Source organism: Megalops cyprinoides, chromosome 12, assembly GCF_013368585.1.
Source record: "Megalops cyprinoides isolate fMegCyp1 chromosome 12, fMegCyp1.pri, whole genome shotgun sequence".
In the NCBI taxonomy this organism is placed as follows: domain Eukaryota; kingdom Metazoa; phylum Chordata; class Actinopteri; order Elopiformes; family Megalopidae; genus Megalops; species Megalops cyprinoides.
In genome coordinates, this window is record NC_050594.1 from 10,728,959 (window position 1) to 10,748,172 (window position 19,214).

General features: G+C 40.8%; 1 protein-coding gene across 4 annotated transcripts in view; it reads left to right on the forward strand.

Moving 5' to 3' along the window:
• Window positions 1-19,214, forward strand: part of supt3h (SPT3 homolog, SAGA and STAGA complex component) — a 104,407-nt gene that overhangs the window by 57,171 nt on the left and 28,022 nt on the right. For all 4 annotated transcript variants that reach the window (XM_036542068.1, XM_036542069.1, XM_036542070.1 and 1 more), the window contains exons 4-6: window positions 11,922-12,008; window positions 12,551-12,644; window positions 15,717-15,847. In XM_036542068.1, coding sequence (XP_036397961.1) covers window positions 11,922-12,008; window positions 12,551-12,644; window positions 15,717-15,847 — 312 coding nt within the window. The remainder of the gene's footprint in view (window positions 1-11,921; window positions 12,009-12,550; window positions 12,645-15,716; window positions 15,848-19,214) is intronic.

The following is a 19,214-nucleotide window of genomic DNA, read 5'->3' on the forward strand; positions in this document are numbered from 1 at the left end:
GGGATTAAGAGAGAAAACATCTTGGCATGATGAGCGGTTGTGTAATTTTTTTTTTACAAGGCTGCAGATTTTAATGGTTGTGATGCACAGGGTTAGACTGTGCCTCTGTCAGCAAGTCAGAGGGGCTCTGACACGCTGCGCAGATTTGACCTCTGACCCTGAAGCGTGGCCTGCTGCAGACACAAAGCAGGGGAAAGTGTCACTTTTCCTTCATTGTTTTGACCTTTGACCTCTGTGGGGGCTGGGCCTCTTAACTCAGAGACCAATAAGAGAGGTTACATTGGGTCCCGATGTGAGCTGGAGGGTAATGGCATTGTCAATGGTAATGTTTGGCGTTTTCGGGGTAGTTTTTTTCCTTACCTGACCACCTGTTTATGTCATATTTCCTCAGGATTTTTTTTTTGATTAAATAATTGATTGATGGATATTTGTAGACTGGTGATAAAATGGCCTTTTCCTGTTTTCAGACTTGCTCTGAGGAGACTTGTGAGTGTGAGTGGTGAATCTGAATCTGCACATCACTGCAAAGCTCTGTGTATAACTTTGCAGCCCTATCACTGTGAATAACCTACTGGATTTCAGAGGTTGTGACAGATTTGCGACTCAAACTGCACAGATTCTTAGGGAGGCAGGGCCAGCTTCCCTTACTGAGGAGAAAGGACACATACATGCGGCACTGGATTAGAACTCAGTGATGAATATTCCTTGTACTGTATGGGTGAAAATAATTTAATCATAAATAATAGTCATTTTTCATTTGGGTGTGCTGATCAGCTAGCGCTTGGTTCTAATTTGAGCTTGGAAAAGGAAATGGCTGTGACAAAACTGTAAGTTCCCTTAAAACACTTTCCCACTGGAAACAATGTGAAATAGAAAGCATGTACAGTATCCAGGCACGTTCACACAAGACACATGGAAATATATAACAATGAGAGGGACACTGAAATATTCATGCCATATTTCACAGAATTTTATTCTGCTTGAAAGTGTTATTTTTATACTGTCATCTTACGAAAACGTTCACAGTTAAGCAGTTCTTCAAATACCACACAGTATTCAAAGTTACTCTGGACATCAGCAGAACATGTTGTGTTTTAAGGTTAATATAAAAAAGATCTGTCCATTTTCTGCATGTTGCAGATCCCAGAAGCTGAAAAAGATGTCCATCCTCTCACCTGGAGGAGGGAATGTTCACCTCTGTCGCCATTCACGACAGCGTGCTGTAATAAACTTGAATGTTATGACAGTGAGAGCTGGCTCCAGACAGAGCTGGAGCAAGCATGAGTTCCACTTAGATGAGCAAGGGGCTGTTACCATTATGAACTCCTCATTGGAGTGCACTGCCAAAGCTAGAAAGCCCGGACAGGCTGAAATAATTTACTGACTGCTCCCAGAGGGGACCTGGGCCTGCTCTGTAGGTCTGGGGGTCTGTGCGAGAGCTGGCCCTGTAGAGCACAATAAAGCTGTAATATGCTACCTAAATATTAGGTTTCATTAACTGCTCAAAGATGTCAGGTTCATATTTTTGAGAAAGAGGTGAATGAATCGCTTTGACATAAACAGTTTTATAATGCCTGTTAGCGTAATGGAAATCACAGTTATCATGGTTTATGTAAAGTTTATGTAATTATTTGATGGTATTCTCCAAAGCAGTCAGCTCACTGCCACAGTTTGGTCCGTGAATTTTTTTTTTCCTTTGGCTGATCATTTGATGTTGGTCAAGCTGTGAGTTAACACTGCAGACTGTGTTCTGGGCAGATGGCAGGTGCTGTTGTTTCACTGTGTGATACATGACCTGTAGTGCCCTCTGCTAGTACCGTTTACTGGAGATCAGTATGAGTGTGTATTTTGATTTGATTGGTTCATTTTTTTGTAGGACCTTAAAAACCCACATACTCCACATGCTAGCACAGCTTTAGCATGACTGGCATGACTGATATTTTAGTCACTGTTTCCTGGGCTTATGAGTATTTACTACATTGCAAAGTGGATCTCTGTCACAGTCTCTCCAGTGCAGTGATCACAGAGCCTGTCGTGTCTATCATCCCTGGCTTGCCAGGTTTGCCTGTGTCAGCCCTTCACAGCGGCCAGGCTTGGATCACTCAGCCAGTATTTGCTCAGTATCTGCCTCTGCTTTGAATTTATTGACCAATATCACATGTTTTGCCAGGGTATCTCTTTTAAGGTCTGATACCACCTTATTTTGTTTTATGTTTTCGAATGTTTAGTCTTAGTAGTGAAAAGCAATGTTCCAGATGAGATTGTTTGAGACGTTTTGTAATTTGGTCAACTTCAACTGGAATTGTTCTTGCAGGGAATTCCTGAAACTAACTATCTGCTCAGTGAGCTTCAGGAGTGGATGCTATTCTGGGTTCAGCTCTTAGTATTGCTGAGATTTTCTTATTCTGAAAGATCGTGACTCTAGTCCTATTAGTGACAGGGCCCAGGGCTGGCAGTGCTGCTCTAACAGAGCTGGGCTTTGCTGAATGCCCTCCTCTATGGGCAACAGCAGGACTGGGTCATCGGCACAGAGCAGGTTTTTAATGTCAGTGTCCAGGGGCTGAAGATGTTGAATAGTGTTAGACTCAGACTGTGGCTCTGTCTCACTCTGTGCCCTTGAGTGAAGAAATCTGTTCTTCTATTCACAAATTTTATTCCAGCATGTATTTTCAGAGTACATTGATTTTATGAGGTCATATACTTTATCCCCGACACCACTTTGAAGAAGTTTCAGAAACAGAACTTCATGCCAAATTGAATCAAATGCCCTCATAAAGTCTAAGAAGCAAATATTTTTCTTTTATTTGTTTAGTAGACATGTTTGTTTGTTCGGGTATAAATGTCTTCCTCTCTCCTCACTCCATCTGTCCTTAACTCTCTCCCTCTCTCTCTCACTCTCCCACTTCAGAAGGCAGCAGACTCAAATAGTGGTCAGAGCTCAAGTGTTGATCACTGTTTGGCCTGATAACTGTAGTCAGTGCTGAATCTTAAAGATGTGTACCATGTTCAGTTCTCATTAACAACAACAGTGTTCTTCCTGGAGCACTCAGTATGTTACAGAACATACAGTCTGATGCAACATACAACTTGATCCAGATCCTGATGATCATTGTGTATTTGTTAGCTGCCATTCTGACTATTGTCAACATTAGTAGTAGGGTATGTTGTAATATCTGTGAATGTTTGCTGTCAGTTTACATTTCACATTTCACATTTACCGTCAGTGTAATTACAGTGTACAGTAATTTAGTGTCAGCATGATTACTTTAATGTGGGTATAATTTTTCAGTAACTCTACACTATATTCTGTAGGGATCATATACTGAATTTCAGCACTAAATACAGTTAAAAAGGTTTGTGTGTTCATGAGAGTTTGGCAGTTGAAATTGTTGAAGCTCTCTGTTCTAACCTTTAAGGTTTGTATTTAAACATTTTATTTGTGAGTTTTTGTCCCACCCCCTCTGTGCATAATGTCTTTTATTTTCCATGCTAATTCACCTGAAGGATTTACAAACGGTAGCCGAAAAGAGAAGAAGATTGAATTGAAATGGTGGGCCTGCTACATATTTGAAGATGGATCTCAATGGGATCCCTACAGTGACCCCTTGTGTTGGGCTGTGTCACTACAGCAGCATGACCATCATTTGCTGTGAAAGCGCATTACGGTAGATCTGATCTCAACGTACAGAGATGCTTTTCTCTCTGACCAAGCCTTTACATTCCAGAGATGCTGTTCACTATGAAACAGCTTAAAAAAGATGGACGTTTTACGCCGGGTTTATGTCACTGATTGGAGAATCAATGGAGCACATAGACAGGGTACGTTTTTCAGAGAAAATTGAAAAACCAGAAGACCCAGAGCCATTTGGGGACAACTGGAAAATGATTCTCTGACCCCGGGAAAACTTCACTGGAGAGTGGAATAGAAACAGGAAGGCTTGTAAATAAATGTATCCATCCGTTCAGCGCATAAATCTGGAGACAGTTTGGTGACTGGAAATATGAAGTGTTGTATGAAAGCTGTGTGAATGAAAAGCTGTATGACAGCATGTGAAGGCTGAAGAGAAAGTCCTCTGGTCACATTTTTACGACACGATTTTCATCCTGAAAAATGAACCATTCCGTGTTGTTTGATTTCAGTTTTACCACACTCCTTTGATGAAACCCCCATGGCAAAGAGATAATATGCATGGATTAGGACAAAATGGGCGCTTGCATGCAACCACTTGTTAGTTCAGCCATTTATTTTATGCTTCATTCATTTATAGGTTTTTGTTTACATGTGCTCAGCAGATGCTCTTCTCAAGAACAACACACATAGTTTATATATATATATCATCCATTTTATCGTCGTTTTATTAATGAGGCAGTGTGGGTTAGGTATATTCTAATGAATCTAACAGTGGTGCTCCACGGGGATCAAACTGACAACTCTTACCACTACAGGCATTTGGCCATATTAAGAGCAGTATAATAGAAGTAGAAATGCAGTTGTTATATTAATTTTATTGGAGCACATATTTATCATGTCTTTCATTCAGTTGTTGTTTTCTGCATTCTGCTTACACAGAGAGCAGATTTTATCTTTCACATTTTATCTAATCAGAGCTGAGTTTTATTTAATTGTTCTTCTGAGCTTCCTCCACAGTAATGCTGCTTTCTAATTTTACTACTCATTTCCTCCGGTGACTCATCTGGTGCTTATGAGCTCCTTGCATGACGTCAGCAAGAGACACACCTATCCTCCATTTAGTGGTCCCAACTATGGGTGCACTATGGGTGACATTTAGTGTGAAAAATAGTCCTTGGCATGCGGGCTTATTGGAGGATTGCATTTGTCGCTCTCATGAGGGAGATGAATGGATGTCACAGTGATGGGAGTCTGATGTGCAAAATGATTCCAAAGTCAGGGTTAAAACATCAGAAAACATGAAAAAGTAAAAAAAAAAAAAATTATTGTGCTACATTGCTAATCAGTTGAGTCCAGCGTTAAAGCAAATTTGACTACAGTAAAGAAAATGGTTTGCACTGTAAAATGGAAACGGTTACATTGCTCTTAATCCAGGTCTCTGTCTGGGCTGCCATTGGGTGAACCGGTTCTATGTTGGTTGCATCTTCTGCTCCAATCCCTGCGGTGAAAAACTGTCACATGGTATTCGCACAGTGCGTGACTCGGTCATGGTTTGGTGGACTGAGACAGCAGGTGCAGTAGTTGGCTGGATTTGTGCTGAGGCATTGTTCTGGGTCCAGGGTTTTAATGGAGCCCTGGGGTGCCATTTCCCACCCCGCTCTCTGAGGAAGCCACTGCTGTAAATTTAATCAGGAGAGAGGCCCTCGGCTGTCCGCTTAACTAATACATATGTACACCGCTGCGCTAAAGTCTGAGACATTTAGCATTTTTATACTGTGCTGGAAACTAAAGCGTGTGCATATTTTAGCCTTTTAGGCTTGTTCCCCTTTCTGAGTGGAGGGGCTCTTACTGGTCCGCTTCCTTTACACCCTGATTTCTGGAGTGACCTTCACGATGCGAATTGAAGGACAGCGATCCGACAGAGAACCCTGTTTTCGAATCAGTGCTTGTCCTCTGACGCTTCCCTAAGGATATTATTGTCATGTATTGATCACCCTTAAATGGCTCATATGTTTCAGGGAACTGCAGATAGCTTCTTTGCAGTTGTTGGATAGCACACCTTGAAAATTGAGTGACTGGTTTTTCATTCATTCAAGAAAATATACAGTATCTTTCCATGTACTCTAACTCCAGTAACTAGAGTAACTACGATAACTACCTGTTGAACACAGGTGTATAGCCTACAGGCCTGTGCTTTCATCCTGTCAGACACAGGTACATAGGTATAGGTTATAGGCCTGTGCATTCATCCTGTGAGACATAGACACAGAGTAAAAAGACCCAGGCATTTGTCCTGTGAAATACAGGTACAGAGTTTAAAGGCCTCTGCTTTCGTCCTGCGACTTTGCTTTGTCCTGAGAGAATGTTGTGATGAAATGGGCTGGTGATTCAAACAGCAGATGTGTTGTTAGTAAGGTTTGTGCAGCATGTTTCAAGGGTACTATGAGGCAGTAGTGGTGTGAGGCCTATTAGTCTCTGGTATCTTAGTGATGCTGGAATAGACCAGAAGCACTGACTCTGTTTGCCCATCTGTCCTGCCCTCAGGGACTGTAGGTTTCAGAAAACATTGATAACAGACTGCCAAACATCTTCATTAAGACCTTCAACACAAGCACAACACAAACAAATGCCTTGTCTCCTCATATGCTGTCACAGCTCAAGCTCCTCCAGTAACAGCATAGTTTCTCTGATACCATCACAGTTTATTATTCAAACAGCATAGTTTTACTGATACCATCGTAGCTTATTTTATGATGTTATGCTTTTTACAGGGGTTTTTTAGTGGAATCTGAAGGCTGTCTCTTGTCAGCTTGTTTGTCACTCCGCTGTCCTCAGTATATCAGTGGCACTGTCTTGGACCAGCTGAAAACATTTACCGTTAGCTAAAATGTTCATTTCCTTAACTTCAGTGCAGCATAGGGGTTAAGGTGCAGGACTCGTAACCGAAAGGGTGCCGGTTCGATCCCCGCTGGGACACTGCTGCTGTACCCTTGGGCAAAGTACTTAACCCACATTTGCCTCAGTAAATATCCAGCTGTATAAATGAATAACATTGTAAAGAACTGTAACCTGTGTAAGTTGCTTTGGATAAAAGCGTCTGCCAAATGAATAAATGTAAATGAAATTCAAAAACATAAACAGAAAAAGACAAGCGCCCATCAAAGCTGTCATCTGAAATTCTGTTGACACTATGCACACTTTTTATGAACTTGTGAAGTCAGGTTGGTTAGGCAGTGGTCAAGTTGATTTGGTAACAGTAAAGGTGGTTAGGCTTCTTTATGCTGAATTCAGGCTTGGAAAGGCTGCAATCAGCCTGGGTTAGGTTACAGATAGCCAGAATATAGACAGGTTGGTTAGTCTACAGACAGGGTTGGTTACGCCACAGTCAGGTTTGGTAAGGCTTCAATCAGACTTGGTTAGGCTGCAGTTAGTCTTGGCTAGGAAACAGTCAGGCTTGGTTTTGATATAATCAGACTTGGTTAGGCTGCAGTCAGGCTTGGATTTTCATAGAATCACATAGTCAACAATAATGTTGGTTAAAACTAAGTTGTTTAAGAGTTATTGACAGGAATAGAGTACGGATAAAGGGTACTCTGTGTTTTTGAAAGTGAAGTGAAGTTGGGAGATTTGGAAAAATGAAATGAGAGAATTAACAGATTTATGAAGCCTTTTTCACTTGCTCTCATGAAGTAAGTGGATATTTGTAGAATGAAGAGAGTGGTGAGTTTAAGCACTCTGCTGGCACACCACAAATAGTGAGGTCTAGCAGGTGGAACTCTTTCTAAAGTACCCATGTGTTTCAAACATGAGCTACCTTTGATTTCCCTCCTCCAGAGGAAGCAGGCTAATTGATTTTTAGAAGGAAGTTGTGGCTGGAATACTCCCCTGTCTTCCTGTTGCCTTCTCCAGTGTGATTAAATAGGGATTTCATTTCAGAACTTTGCAGTAGCAATAAAGTGGAAATTATACTCTTGTTTGTTTTCACTCCTTGACAGGTCGTAATTTGAAAGGTAGGCCTTTGCCTCAGCCATAATGTGACACGAACCAGCTGATTGAGTCCGGTGTCAGTTGGAAATGCAAGGTGTTTAAAAAACGATGGTGTGAATTAGCACGGACAGCTGGTCCTTTGCATGTGTGCTTTTGAGCTCAGAGAGAGGGATGGGTTCCTAGGTGTACTCATAACAGTGAGAGTGAACAAGAGAGGAAGAAGCCCACTTCTGTATTTCCCTGAGCGACAGGATGTAGTTTTCTCCCTTGGTTTTGAATGTGAACGGAAGAAAGCAGTTGTAGAACTGCAGTGTACTTCATTCTTGCACTCAACAAATCACTGACCAAGTGAACAGCTCCTGCAGTATCAATATGCTATCACTAGGGGTCAAAAAAGCCAGTGAAGTAGTCACAGCTGTTGAACAGCATCTGCTCTAAGTCACACATTTTAGCAAGTCTTGTGTTTTTACTACTTATTATTTTTGTCCGCTTTTTATGTTGTTTATGATTTGGGAAAAGGCACACATTCAGGGGCTGGCCAAGGAATTACTTAAGCGCAAAGTGCATTGAGGTTAGGTTTGACAGAGCGCTCCAGTTGGTCCTTTGTCAAGTATAGGGGGAAGAAAGCACGCATGTTCTCTGAAGTGCTATTCATCTCTGTGTGCAAAACAACTCCATAAATATCTTTTGCTAGTTTTACAGCAATAAATGATTTCTTTTATTATATTGCTGTATTGTTTTAAATGTTCTTAAGTCAGCTAGAATTCAGTTAAAATGAGAACTCTGTCTTTCTGTTTTTGAACGCAGTATGTTGCTGGAACTTATAATGTACCAGTGTTAACCAAAAATTGTCTTTATGTTTTACCAATTTAACCTTTTTTATTGCAGCATATAAATCAAGTTATGAGGCAGTGTGTAGGGTCTGACATTTGAACAGACACATTCATGTGATGATACATGCAAAATGATGTGATGTGATAATAAGTATTAAACCTGGTAAGTTGCTAAAGGGACATGAGAAAAGAAATACACATATACTTTTAAAATATAGATTTAGACCATATAGGCTGTTCTATTGATTGTTTCTGTTGGGAATGTTTTCATTTGGTTTCTAAATGCCTTGCTGTTTACGTAGAAAATGTTATCATTCTGTATTAGGTCTATAAAGAGTTTGCAGAATGTATACACATGCTCCAGCTGACCTCTGTAATTTTAAGGGTTATTTTATTCAGAACTGTGTGTTCCCACATCGCCCAACGTCTCGGTTAATGCAGTAATTGCCTTCAGTTGCCTGGAGCAGTCATCCATAGATGGTAACCATAACTTTCCGGTAATGCACTGTCAGTAAACGGAAAGTGTCTTGGCGAGCAAAATGAAATAAACTCAAACAAAATTGTGTGGTTTAGGAAAGAGTGAAACCACCACAATAATGACTGAAGCCAGAAGAAAGTACAATCCAACAAGAACAGTGACCGGTCTGATCTGTGCCAGTTTTTTATGTATATGTAGTGTGTATGTGTGATTGTGTGTGCCTGTATGCGCGTGTCTTTCCAAAAAAAAAATCTCAGAACATTCATGTTTGAGATATTCTATGGTTTGATAACTCAGGCGTTTCAAATATTATAATGCTCCTTTATCTGGAAGCAAACAGTCAACAGCCAACATAGCTCCTAAAGTCATCCTATAGGGACCCATCCTCCATGGGAAAGTATGAGCAACACTCTACATGTTTCCAGCACACTCGCCCTGCATCTTTACAGCACGTTTGCTGTGTGTGTTTATTGTGCACCAACTAAAATATCACAGAGTGTGGGTCCCTAAAGATATATGCAGTGTGTCCCTAATGTAATGTGAAATGTTTCCATAATGTGATATTTAACATCTTATAATGTGATTGCCTTCGGTATGTTGGTGGGTGTGCAGGTGTACTTGCTTCTGTCAGGGCTACTCCCAGTATGTGTTAGCCATTGGCCATTTTGTTTTTGTCTTTATTTTTTATTTTGAATAAGGCCTTGGAACCCACTGTGCAGGGGCGTCACGCAAACCAAATTTGTGGGTGGGCACCATTTTCAGACATGTTCAAAACCACACTCAAGACATAAAAAAAAATACACATACGCATATATTAGTGTTCTTGAAACTTCACGTAACTACTGTACATTCATACATGTCTGGCAAATGACAACCACTGCTACTCATTATGCGGCAAGCATGAAATGAAGTAAGCAAGTTTGGCAGTGTAAGATTTAGCTAGCTAGCAAGCTAGTTAACGTCAGCCAAAAAATAGTTCGCTAGTTGTGTTCAAAATACATGACATGGAGATGGAAAAGGCTGTGTTGTGTTGGTGGCTAGCTAGCAAGCACTGTCCCACGGACAGTGTAATTGGTACAGGCAAAACTACAAACTGACAAACGAGCTGTAGCTGGTCTGCCGTTATTACTAAGAATGGGAGACCTTGCTGGCTAACAACATTATCTAGCTAATATTAACATAAGTTGATAACGCAGCTTCACAGTATGTCTGTGCTAGCATACTGATCTAGCCAAGTAGACATGTGCGTGATATATTTTGACAGTTTTAGGCTACTGCAGCATATGTCTGTGGGACAACACAGGAACAATTCAGATGCCTTCTTATTCTTGCAGCAGCACATTTGATTGGCTAGCAATTGTAAACAGCTAAATATAGCTAACCTTGTTTACTGCCGCTGTGACGTGAGATGAACTGGTGGATGATGGGGAGTTATCAGTAGAAGACGGGAAGGATGAGGGGTGGGGGATGGGGGAGGGGATTAAGAGGTGCGATCTGGCGGAGGAAGCTCACTCATTTCAGCTAAACCTAGGCCGGGTTACCCTGACTGCAGGCTTAACGATGTAGGCAAGTTATTGATTGATTGAATAATTATTAATACATTTTTACAAAATGTTGGGTGGGCATGTGCCCACCTAAATTGATTGGCACGACGCCACTACCTCTGTGCAGGTATTTTTTTTTTTGACAGCGCCTGTTTTAATGCATGTTGTTAAACTACTCAATTGTAAAATTGTCATTACATATTTGGACTCATAGAGGACATGTTCTCACCCCCTAGATCTTTTTCCCCGATTCCCACTTACTTTCTGTCTCTCATACTGTCTATCTCTCTATCTCTCACTCACTTTGTCCTTGTTTGGCAGAATGAAAACTAGAATTTACTGTGAACAACACAAATTCAAAGACTGTTTTAGTATTTTCCACATCAAATCAAATAAAACTCTGTTTCTCTCCTGTAGTTGTGGATTGGGAATGCCAGTTAATTGACACTTTAAAGTGTTTCATAAAAAAAAAAAAAAAAGAGCTTGGTTGATTCCAAGGCACTTGGTTTTTTCACACATTTGCACACAGACAGCTATCATTTTGGGAGAAGATGCCAGCAACATATGAGGTGTTAGACTCCCAAGCAAAGAAAAACAATCACAGCCCCTATAAGAGCATTCTGTCTGTACTGGAGGTTAAAGATTGTTTACATGTGATTGCAGTGTTGCCTATTTTTTCTGATTGGAGTGCCATCTGGACATTACAGTCAGAGTGAGTGTGCGGCCTGCTCCTTTCAAAACTCCCAGCTCTTGCACCTCTAAGTTCTTAGCTGTGTGATAGATCTGGCATGTATAGGCACTGGTGAATATGTTCAGCTCCTCTCCAGGATTTTTCCCTCATCCCTAATGTCTTTATCTCAAACCCAGCGGAAAGAATTCCTTATGTGCTTGCCCTCATGCGTGCCGTTTTGCCAAAGGCGCATTACCAGGCAGCGGTAATGGCGTTATGTGCATACGTTCAAGCTCAGATGATGCGTCTGCTCCAAATGTAATGATTTACGGACCACAACTCATGCCCACGGTAGCCAGAATGGAAACAGAGTCCAACTTCTTCTCTTTTTTTTTTTCCCCTCTGCCAATATTAAAACCAGTTACTGCTGTTTGAGTCAACGAATCCAGGACACATGCTGGCAGCATGAGGGTGGAAATGAATATTCAACCTTCCTATTAAGTCTTTGATGATCCTCAGCAGCAGAACAAAGACGTGTTGAGTGTCACTTTGTGGGCTCAATAAAATGTTGATTTACATACATTTACTGTTAGAGGTTTTATACTGAGTGTGATTCACTTTCTTCAACAGAACAAAATAGAACAAAAAAAAATTCCACTCACTGTTTGTCTTGTTAAAAGTGAATATAGTAGTATGGTGCTAATGAATCTAAACTGAAAGAAAGGGATTGTTGATGGAACAGACATGGAATTAATATGATTTTTTTGGTTTGTTTTAGCTCCAGCAAGCAGCTGAGGTGTCACTTTTAAGAGGAGCCAGGGTTATATCTGCTGAGGACATCTTATTCCTGATGAGAAAGGACAAGGTAAATGGCAACGTGTGACGATGCATATCAGTATGATTATTAATACATGCGTACAGATATGTGTATGTGAACGTGCCCACGTGTGTGCATGTGTGTACGTGTGTATATATATGTGTGTGTGTGCGTGCGTGCATGCACGTGTTACAGTTGTGTTAAAAGGTGTGCATGTAAGAAGCTTTAAGCATTAGGTCAATTAATTTATATGAATATCATGTGCCTGAATTTTATGAGAAGAAAGAAATGCATTACTTACCAGTATTACATTTTAGGTGGAACTTTTAAATGTCTTTTTGATGTTGTTTCAAGGTTAATCCTTAACGTGCATGTAAATTAGGTTTGCTGTTTTACAAAAACGATTTATTTGAATTAAACTGATATAACATCTAGAAAATAAGTACTGTGGAAGGTCAATTTTTGCACTTTTGCTTTTCATTTCATGACTCTCTCAGGTTAAGCAGGTAGAGCAGGGGCACAGGGCAAAGCTCTGCTGCATGTCCCGATGAAGGACACATGCTTTTTCTTTCTCTCTCCCTTTCCTCTAGAAAAAAGTGCGTCGGCTGCTGAAGTACATGCAGTTTCGAGACTACAAGTCCAAAATCCTCAAAAGCATTGATGATGAAGATCCTCTTGATTCAGGTGCTTTGTGATATTTTATTTTTGTTTTGAGGTTTTTCCTCAGATGTGTTTCATCTGGTGCTTTTCACACAGTGCACACATGCAGACACACACTGTGTAATGATGAAAACTTTTGGGGTATAGTTTACCTCTTCCATTTGTCATCCAAAATGTTTAATGTAGTATAGTATCACAATCTCTCGTGTCCATTTTGTAACATAATTTCGTCTTCTTCAGCTGAGCTCAAATAACTGTTAGCACCAACATACCCAGCAGCTATGTCCTTCAAAGGTCCTAACACCCAGGGCATTTCATAGCTATTTATCAGCTCACACTTAAGAACATGTGGGCAGTGAAATCACAGAAAGGAGTTAGCATTTAACTAGCGATGGAAGATTTCCAAGATGTTCTCCTGGCCTGTAGACTTGAGATTGTGTGCTGTGGCCTTCAACTGTGACTTTACCCTCCATTTCAGCATATCTGGTAAATATCAGTGATTTTCGCACATGAATGAAACTTCCTCCAGCACTCATTCTTTTAAACGATGACGGCATGCATAATGACTCCAGAGTCGGCCCAGTACGCCCTGTCAGTCAGCACAAGATGTTACTGTGATGCATAACCATAGCGACAGATGCAAAATGACTTCCCCATTTGGCACAAATATCCCAATAAATCATTGATCATCAGGTTCCTACCAAAGTGAGGGTTTGATTAGTGTTTTTCTTCCGTCTCTGCAAAAAACACACTTTCAGAGTACAAAAATGCCAAGCTACACATCGTGCCAGAGATTTTTAACAAATCAGAAATAGAGGTCAATAATGGGTTCTCTTGTCCAATAAAGACCCAGTAATTCACAAAAACAGTGGAAGGGGACACACTCCAAAAATATTAATTTGAGCAGTTTTATTTCATTTTTCTTGACTCTTCAGAATATTTTGAAACAACAGACAGCAGCGTGACTGTGGTGTTTAGAAAGAGCCGCCTGGCAGTCTATCACTGAGGAGACTGCGTGTCTGTGAATAACTCCTTTTTTTCCCCTCTTACATATAAAGCTTTTCTGCATGGCTTCAATTGGCTCTGGAATCAGAGACTAAATAGAATACATTTGAGGTCATTTTCCAAGCCTGTTCTTAAACAGAGAGCAGAATGCAGGAAAGGAAGCTATAGAGGTCAGCTGGCTTGCCACACACTCAGGTTTTACGTGGTGTTCAGGTCTGTCCCTGACTCAAATTTTATATGGTCTTGTGGTCTAAAATAATTTAAGAACCCAACATTTGAAAAAAGTGCATTTAATCAAAATATATAAAAACATTTAGAAACATTTTCAGTAAAAAAGGAAAGAAACAGGAGTATACCAAGAGATAAATCAGAACCACTTGAAGCATAAACATGATGTCACAGTTTTAGGTAACAGGCATCGTAATGAAATGTCGTAAGTTGTGATTTAAAACTGTAAAAGCTGTGATTTTCACATTGATATAGGGTGAAAGACTTCTGCAGTTTTAGGGCATATAAACAGAATGCAGCCTCTCTCCTTCTTTTCAGAAAGAAAGCAGATTTTTTGGAGGAATTCTCAGTTAGGCCTTGTAAAATAACCTAATTATCCCCTGTGCCATACTTATTCATAAATTTGGGCTTTTCAGTAAATCTCCCAAGTGTTTAAGAGTGGAAGCCTCTCCAGTTTCAGTTCTCTCCTCACACTCTGCCCTGTGAGGCAGGAGAGAGAAAAAGCCTTTTTATTGAGATGGCGTGTTGCGTTGTATGAAGGTTTACTTTTTTGTTGCCCGTGTTTATTTAGCCAGGCTGAAATGTGCCGCCTCATCACTGCAGATTAGTGGTGTTTATTATTCATGCCATCCCAAGTTCCTCCAGTTCTACTGTCTGTGTAAACACCCCACTGCACCAAATGGCAAGTTTGAAGGCATCGGAGCCAAAAATATAGGAGTAATTACATGTATCAACATATGTATATCATACTGAAAGGCTATTTGAAAGAGAGTTTGTTCTAAGTGGCATTTTTAGCATTTTGATATAATTGCTCTGTTGACATGGAAACTCCGTAATTGGTGCTGTGTTCTGAATTAAACCTCGGCAGCTCTGTGAAACATGAGAGACGGAGAAGCACAGTTATTAAGGTGTCATAAATCCTGGCTCCTTGATTAAGCTTTTTTTTTTGTTTTTCAGCGTATTGCTGAAAATCACATGTAATTTGCTGCCAGACACATTTGATTGACAGGGTATCCTTTCATGAAGATAATTGTTTCTTAACTATAGCTCTGGAGTTAATTCACAGAGTGTCAGTCATGCAAGATGAAGGGTTGCGATGTGTAAATGAAATATACCCTAAGATGTTAATTTTTACTTTTAGTAATCAACACTTTATATTGCTTATGCTTTACACTGTATTTGGACAAAGATTTCATCCCCTGAATTGGAAGCCCCTCAGGGTCTTTTCACCTCTCGCCCCAGACCACTCTTCTGTTACAGTGCAGCTTGGGAAATGTAGTCCCAGTTTCCAAACAGTTTGATTAAGAATGTGTGACTGTTGGTGGAAGTTTGCTGTGTGTATTAAAGAATTAAAAGGAAGTTTCTGGCTGCAATAGTGAGCAATCAAGCAGAGTTGAAGCAGGGGTTTCAGTTTTAACGAAAAGGCGTGAAATATCCTCTCATCTTAATTTTAATGTGTATGTAATTTTTCTTTTGTATGTTACATACATTACTAGTGATGCTACAGTGAAGCTTCAGATGGGTGAGAGCTATCATCGGCTGTAAACTCTTGTGAAATTGAACCAATCATCATATTCTCCAATGGAAAGCAATGTCTGTATCTTTCAGTTGGGTTTTATCAGTCATGGGTGAAGTCTCAGTGTCCTGTCAATATGTGGTACATACTCACTTGGGATCAGTCCAGTTCTGAATGGAGTAGACAGTCATGGTGGTACCTGGGAAGGCAAGGAGGGTGTTAGAGTTTGGGATTCCAGGGGTCAGGGGTCAGGGGTCATCTTATCATGGTTCAGCTTGACTGCAGACCAGATTGCTCTCTGCCTGTGTGTGACCTGCTCATTGTGTGTGTCCGTTTCCCTCTCATAGACAAATACAGCAGCAGCAACAAGCGTCAGCGCCTGGCGCTGGACTTCCTGGGCTCCATCGACCAGACCGGGGAGTTCCTGGCCCTGCTGGAGGAGGACGACATGGACGAGGTCAAACAGGAGAGGATGGAGGTAAGATGGGGTGACCCTCCCCACTCCCCTTCTCACCAGACCCAGTCATCAGAGAGTCTCACACTATGAAAAAATAAAAAAAGCATATTTTAAAACTTAGTCATGTAGTTATCAGCCACAAGATAAATTAGTGTAGTGTGCCTGGGCTTGTAAAACAGTATTGAGTTTAACAAATTAGCAGAAACTGTCTGTTTCTCAGTCAGTGTCATGATGAATCTGTGCTTTGTTTTCTAGCTGCCCAGTTATCTTCCAGTGTCAAAGCAAAGATAAGTATGGTCAAAGCATGGCACCCTCAAACAGAGATTAGAACTAAAGTCATCAGCTTTTCCCAGCATTGCCCCTTCTACAATGGTGTAAACATTTACGAGAATTAGTTGGAGGTCATTTACCATGTATTGAAGTGGGCAGTAGCCATTCTACATTCCTCCTGTCTCTAGCTGATGTTTAAATACCAGTGAGGGTCTCTGTGTGGAGAAGGACAAGACGTTTGTCTAAATGGAGCTTGAAGTTCATATTAAGGTTTTTTGTATTTTGAAAATGAACTCCTGAGAATCTGTTTATTGACTTCAGTTAGCACTATGACTTGCTGGGTGATATTTCCCACATCTTTTTTAAAATATGTCAGTGATTTGCGTTTATTTGAACTGGGAACTCGTGTCCAGTGTTAACTTTCATTAACCGAAGTACTCTACAACTGTCCCCAGCTGCACACCTCTTTTTTTAGTTTTTGTGTGTTGTGTCAGAGCAGAGAACCCAAATTGTGTATTTTCTTGAAGGACGTCTTTTCCGAAAACAGGGTAGTCTTTATCTGTGGGATTACAGACAGCTGCGTGTGATAGTAGGCCGCGACACTTCAGACTTAATCACCTGACGCAGTGATTCATGTGGAGGGGAGGGGCCGCAGGAACTGTGACCTATGTGAGCCGATTTTTGTGGGAATTTGTAGAATGTACGTCCGTTCCCCTCCCCCGCCCCCCCCCCCCCCCCCCCCCCCGAATCCGGGAATAGCATCCACTCGGCTCACTGTCACCGCGGCGTTTCGGAGAAAACAATGCCAATCCCACACAAGATGACACGGAGCCACTTAAACATTCCCATGTGAGCGTGGCGCGCAGAACAGGAGAAAATAACAGGCTGTCAGGAGATCTTAGAGAAACCTGCGCATGATGGATGGTTTGCCTGAGGAAATAAAAGTCCATACTGCTGACAAAGAAAAGCTATCCCTGTCTGATGTGAAGCCATCGTGAGCGTCTAAATTACAGCCTTCCCTGACCTACATGCTGGGCTGAGATAGCAAGGAAGAGCTCCCCACACTCAACAGAAACACTCTGAAATATGAAATATCTGCTTTTGCTGTTGTCACCATTATCTTTTAAGAGCAACATTTTTTTCATTTATTCAAGTACAGTGACAGGATTTATTTACATACAGGTTTTGATATGTAGCCCTCAAACGCTGGTGTCTGCCATATTAAATTTGAGCAAATTGTGAAGTGTGAAATAGTTATGCTGTAAAATGATCAGAAGATTATTTTTAGTTCAAAAAGAGTAGAAAAGGAAGCACAAAATATTTTGAAAAGGGATAAGTCCTCTGCCAATGGGATGGAGACAGTGGCAGGAGGTTGATGTGCATTATGGGAGCTGTAGTTTTTTCCCCTTCAAATTAGCTGCTCAGCAACAGAGTAAACTAGACCTGAATGAAACAAATCCAGTATCAGTTAACATACAATCGTTTATACCAGGGTTCAAGTTAAAATGTATTAAAGTTGTATGAAGTTTTATAAGTAATTCCTGAGGTGGAGAGAATGTCCTTGAATAGTGAGATAACAGAAAGAGTGACATATACTCATAGTCGCCTCAAGGTGTGGGGGTGCTTGTTCTTTACAGTCACGTCTTATATATGACACACTGTATCTGTGTCAGCTGCAGTCCATTATTTTTCCCCTGTCCTCAGTACAGGTGAGAATCAACATAATTTAAGAGTGAGCGGAGCACGAGTCACCAAGGAAATAAAGACATGCACAGACTCTGAATCAGTCTAACAGAAACTACCTTCATTCACCGGACACAGGGAGTCATTGGTAACAGCAGCCAGTTTATCCGGGCTAAGCAGTAAAGTTAAATATACAAATTACAGAAACAGCTTGGTGTCCTCAGAAATCACAGTACAGTTTACAAATGAACACCCATGAAGCAGGTATAAATCAACTCTGGAAACCCTTAGAGGTCACATAAGGCTGTGCTCTGGGAAACTGGGTAGTTGACAGGTTTTACTGTTTATGTGTTACCGGAACCTCCACCAATAAATTTTAAGATTCATGTAAAGCAGGTCAGTAAGTGTTTGAATATGAAGCCAAAGTGTTTAGTTGGAAATACTGAGGGAAATAAATAGGATGTTTCGTTTTTAAGGCTGATTCATACATGCCTGGTGCAGCCACTTCCAACACTGTGTCACATGGGATAGCGTGTTGCACATCCACAAGCCAGAATAGGTACAGACTACAGTATACTGTGCTCTAGTGACTCTTTTCTCCTGAAAAATGAATTGTGCCTCAGATACTTTTAGCACAAGGGGATTTCTGAAGATGTCAGCGTGTTTGTACAATTTCTCTGTTTAACTTCCTGTTTGCTGTGCTTTCGTTTGGAGTTGAAATTCGAAGTGTTGTATCGTGGAAATTCCTTAACATGGCTGTTTTTGGAAGTTGATGTTGTGAGTGCCTTGTTTTAGCCTTGTTTATCCGCAGAAGTTAATTTAGAGTATGTAGCGTATGTAGTGAGCTATAGTGTATTACATTACTTTACTGGCATTTGGCAGACGCTCTTATTCAGAGCGACTTACTGTTGCAGTTGTGGGTTAAGTACATTGCCCAAGGGTGCAGCAGCAGTACCCCTGTGGGGAATTGAACCGGCAACCTTTTGGTTACGAGTCCTGCTCTTTACCACCACACTACACTGCCACCACTTCTGGAGAAGTTAATGGAAGTTTAAAGTATTATTTTGTGGTCTTGTCCGAGTTGCAGGTAGCAGCAGGTGTCCTTCACATTTGTGTGTGTTTGATTAACGCTCATTTGGCCTTGTTTACCCTGGCTGAGTCCCAGTGTATGTTCATATAATGATGCACAATTTAGGCAACAGCACTTAAGCAATCATTTTGTTGGGTGAAAATGTTGTGCATTGGAAATGTAAGAGTCACATAATTTTTAGCAGGAATATTCCTTCATTGTTTAATCTTGTCATGAAAAATACACATCATATTTTTTTGAAAACATATAACACGATGGATTTATACATACAATGCTCTTTGTCAAAGCCCCCCGACTACTTTACTCACACTTTTTGTGAGATAAATACTAGTTCATCAGACGTTA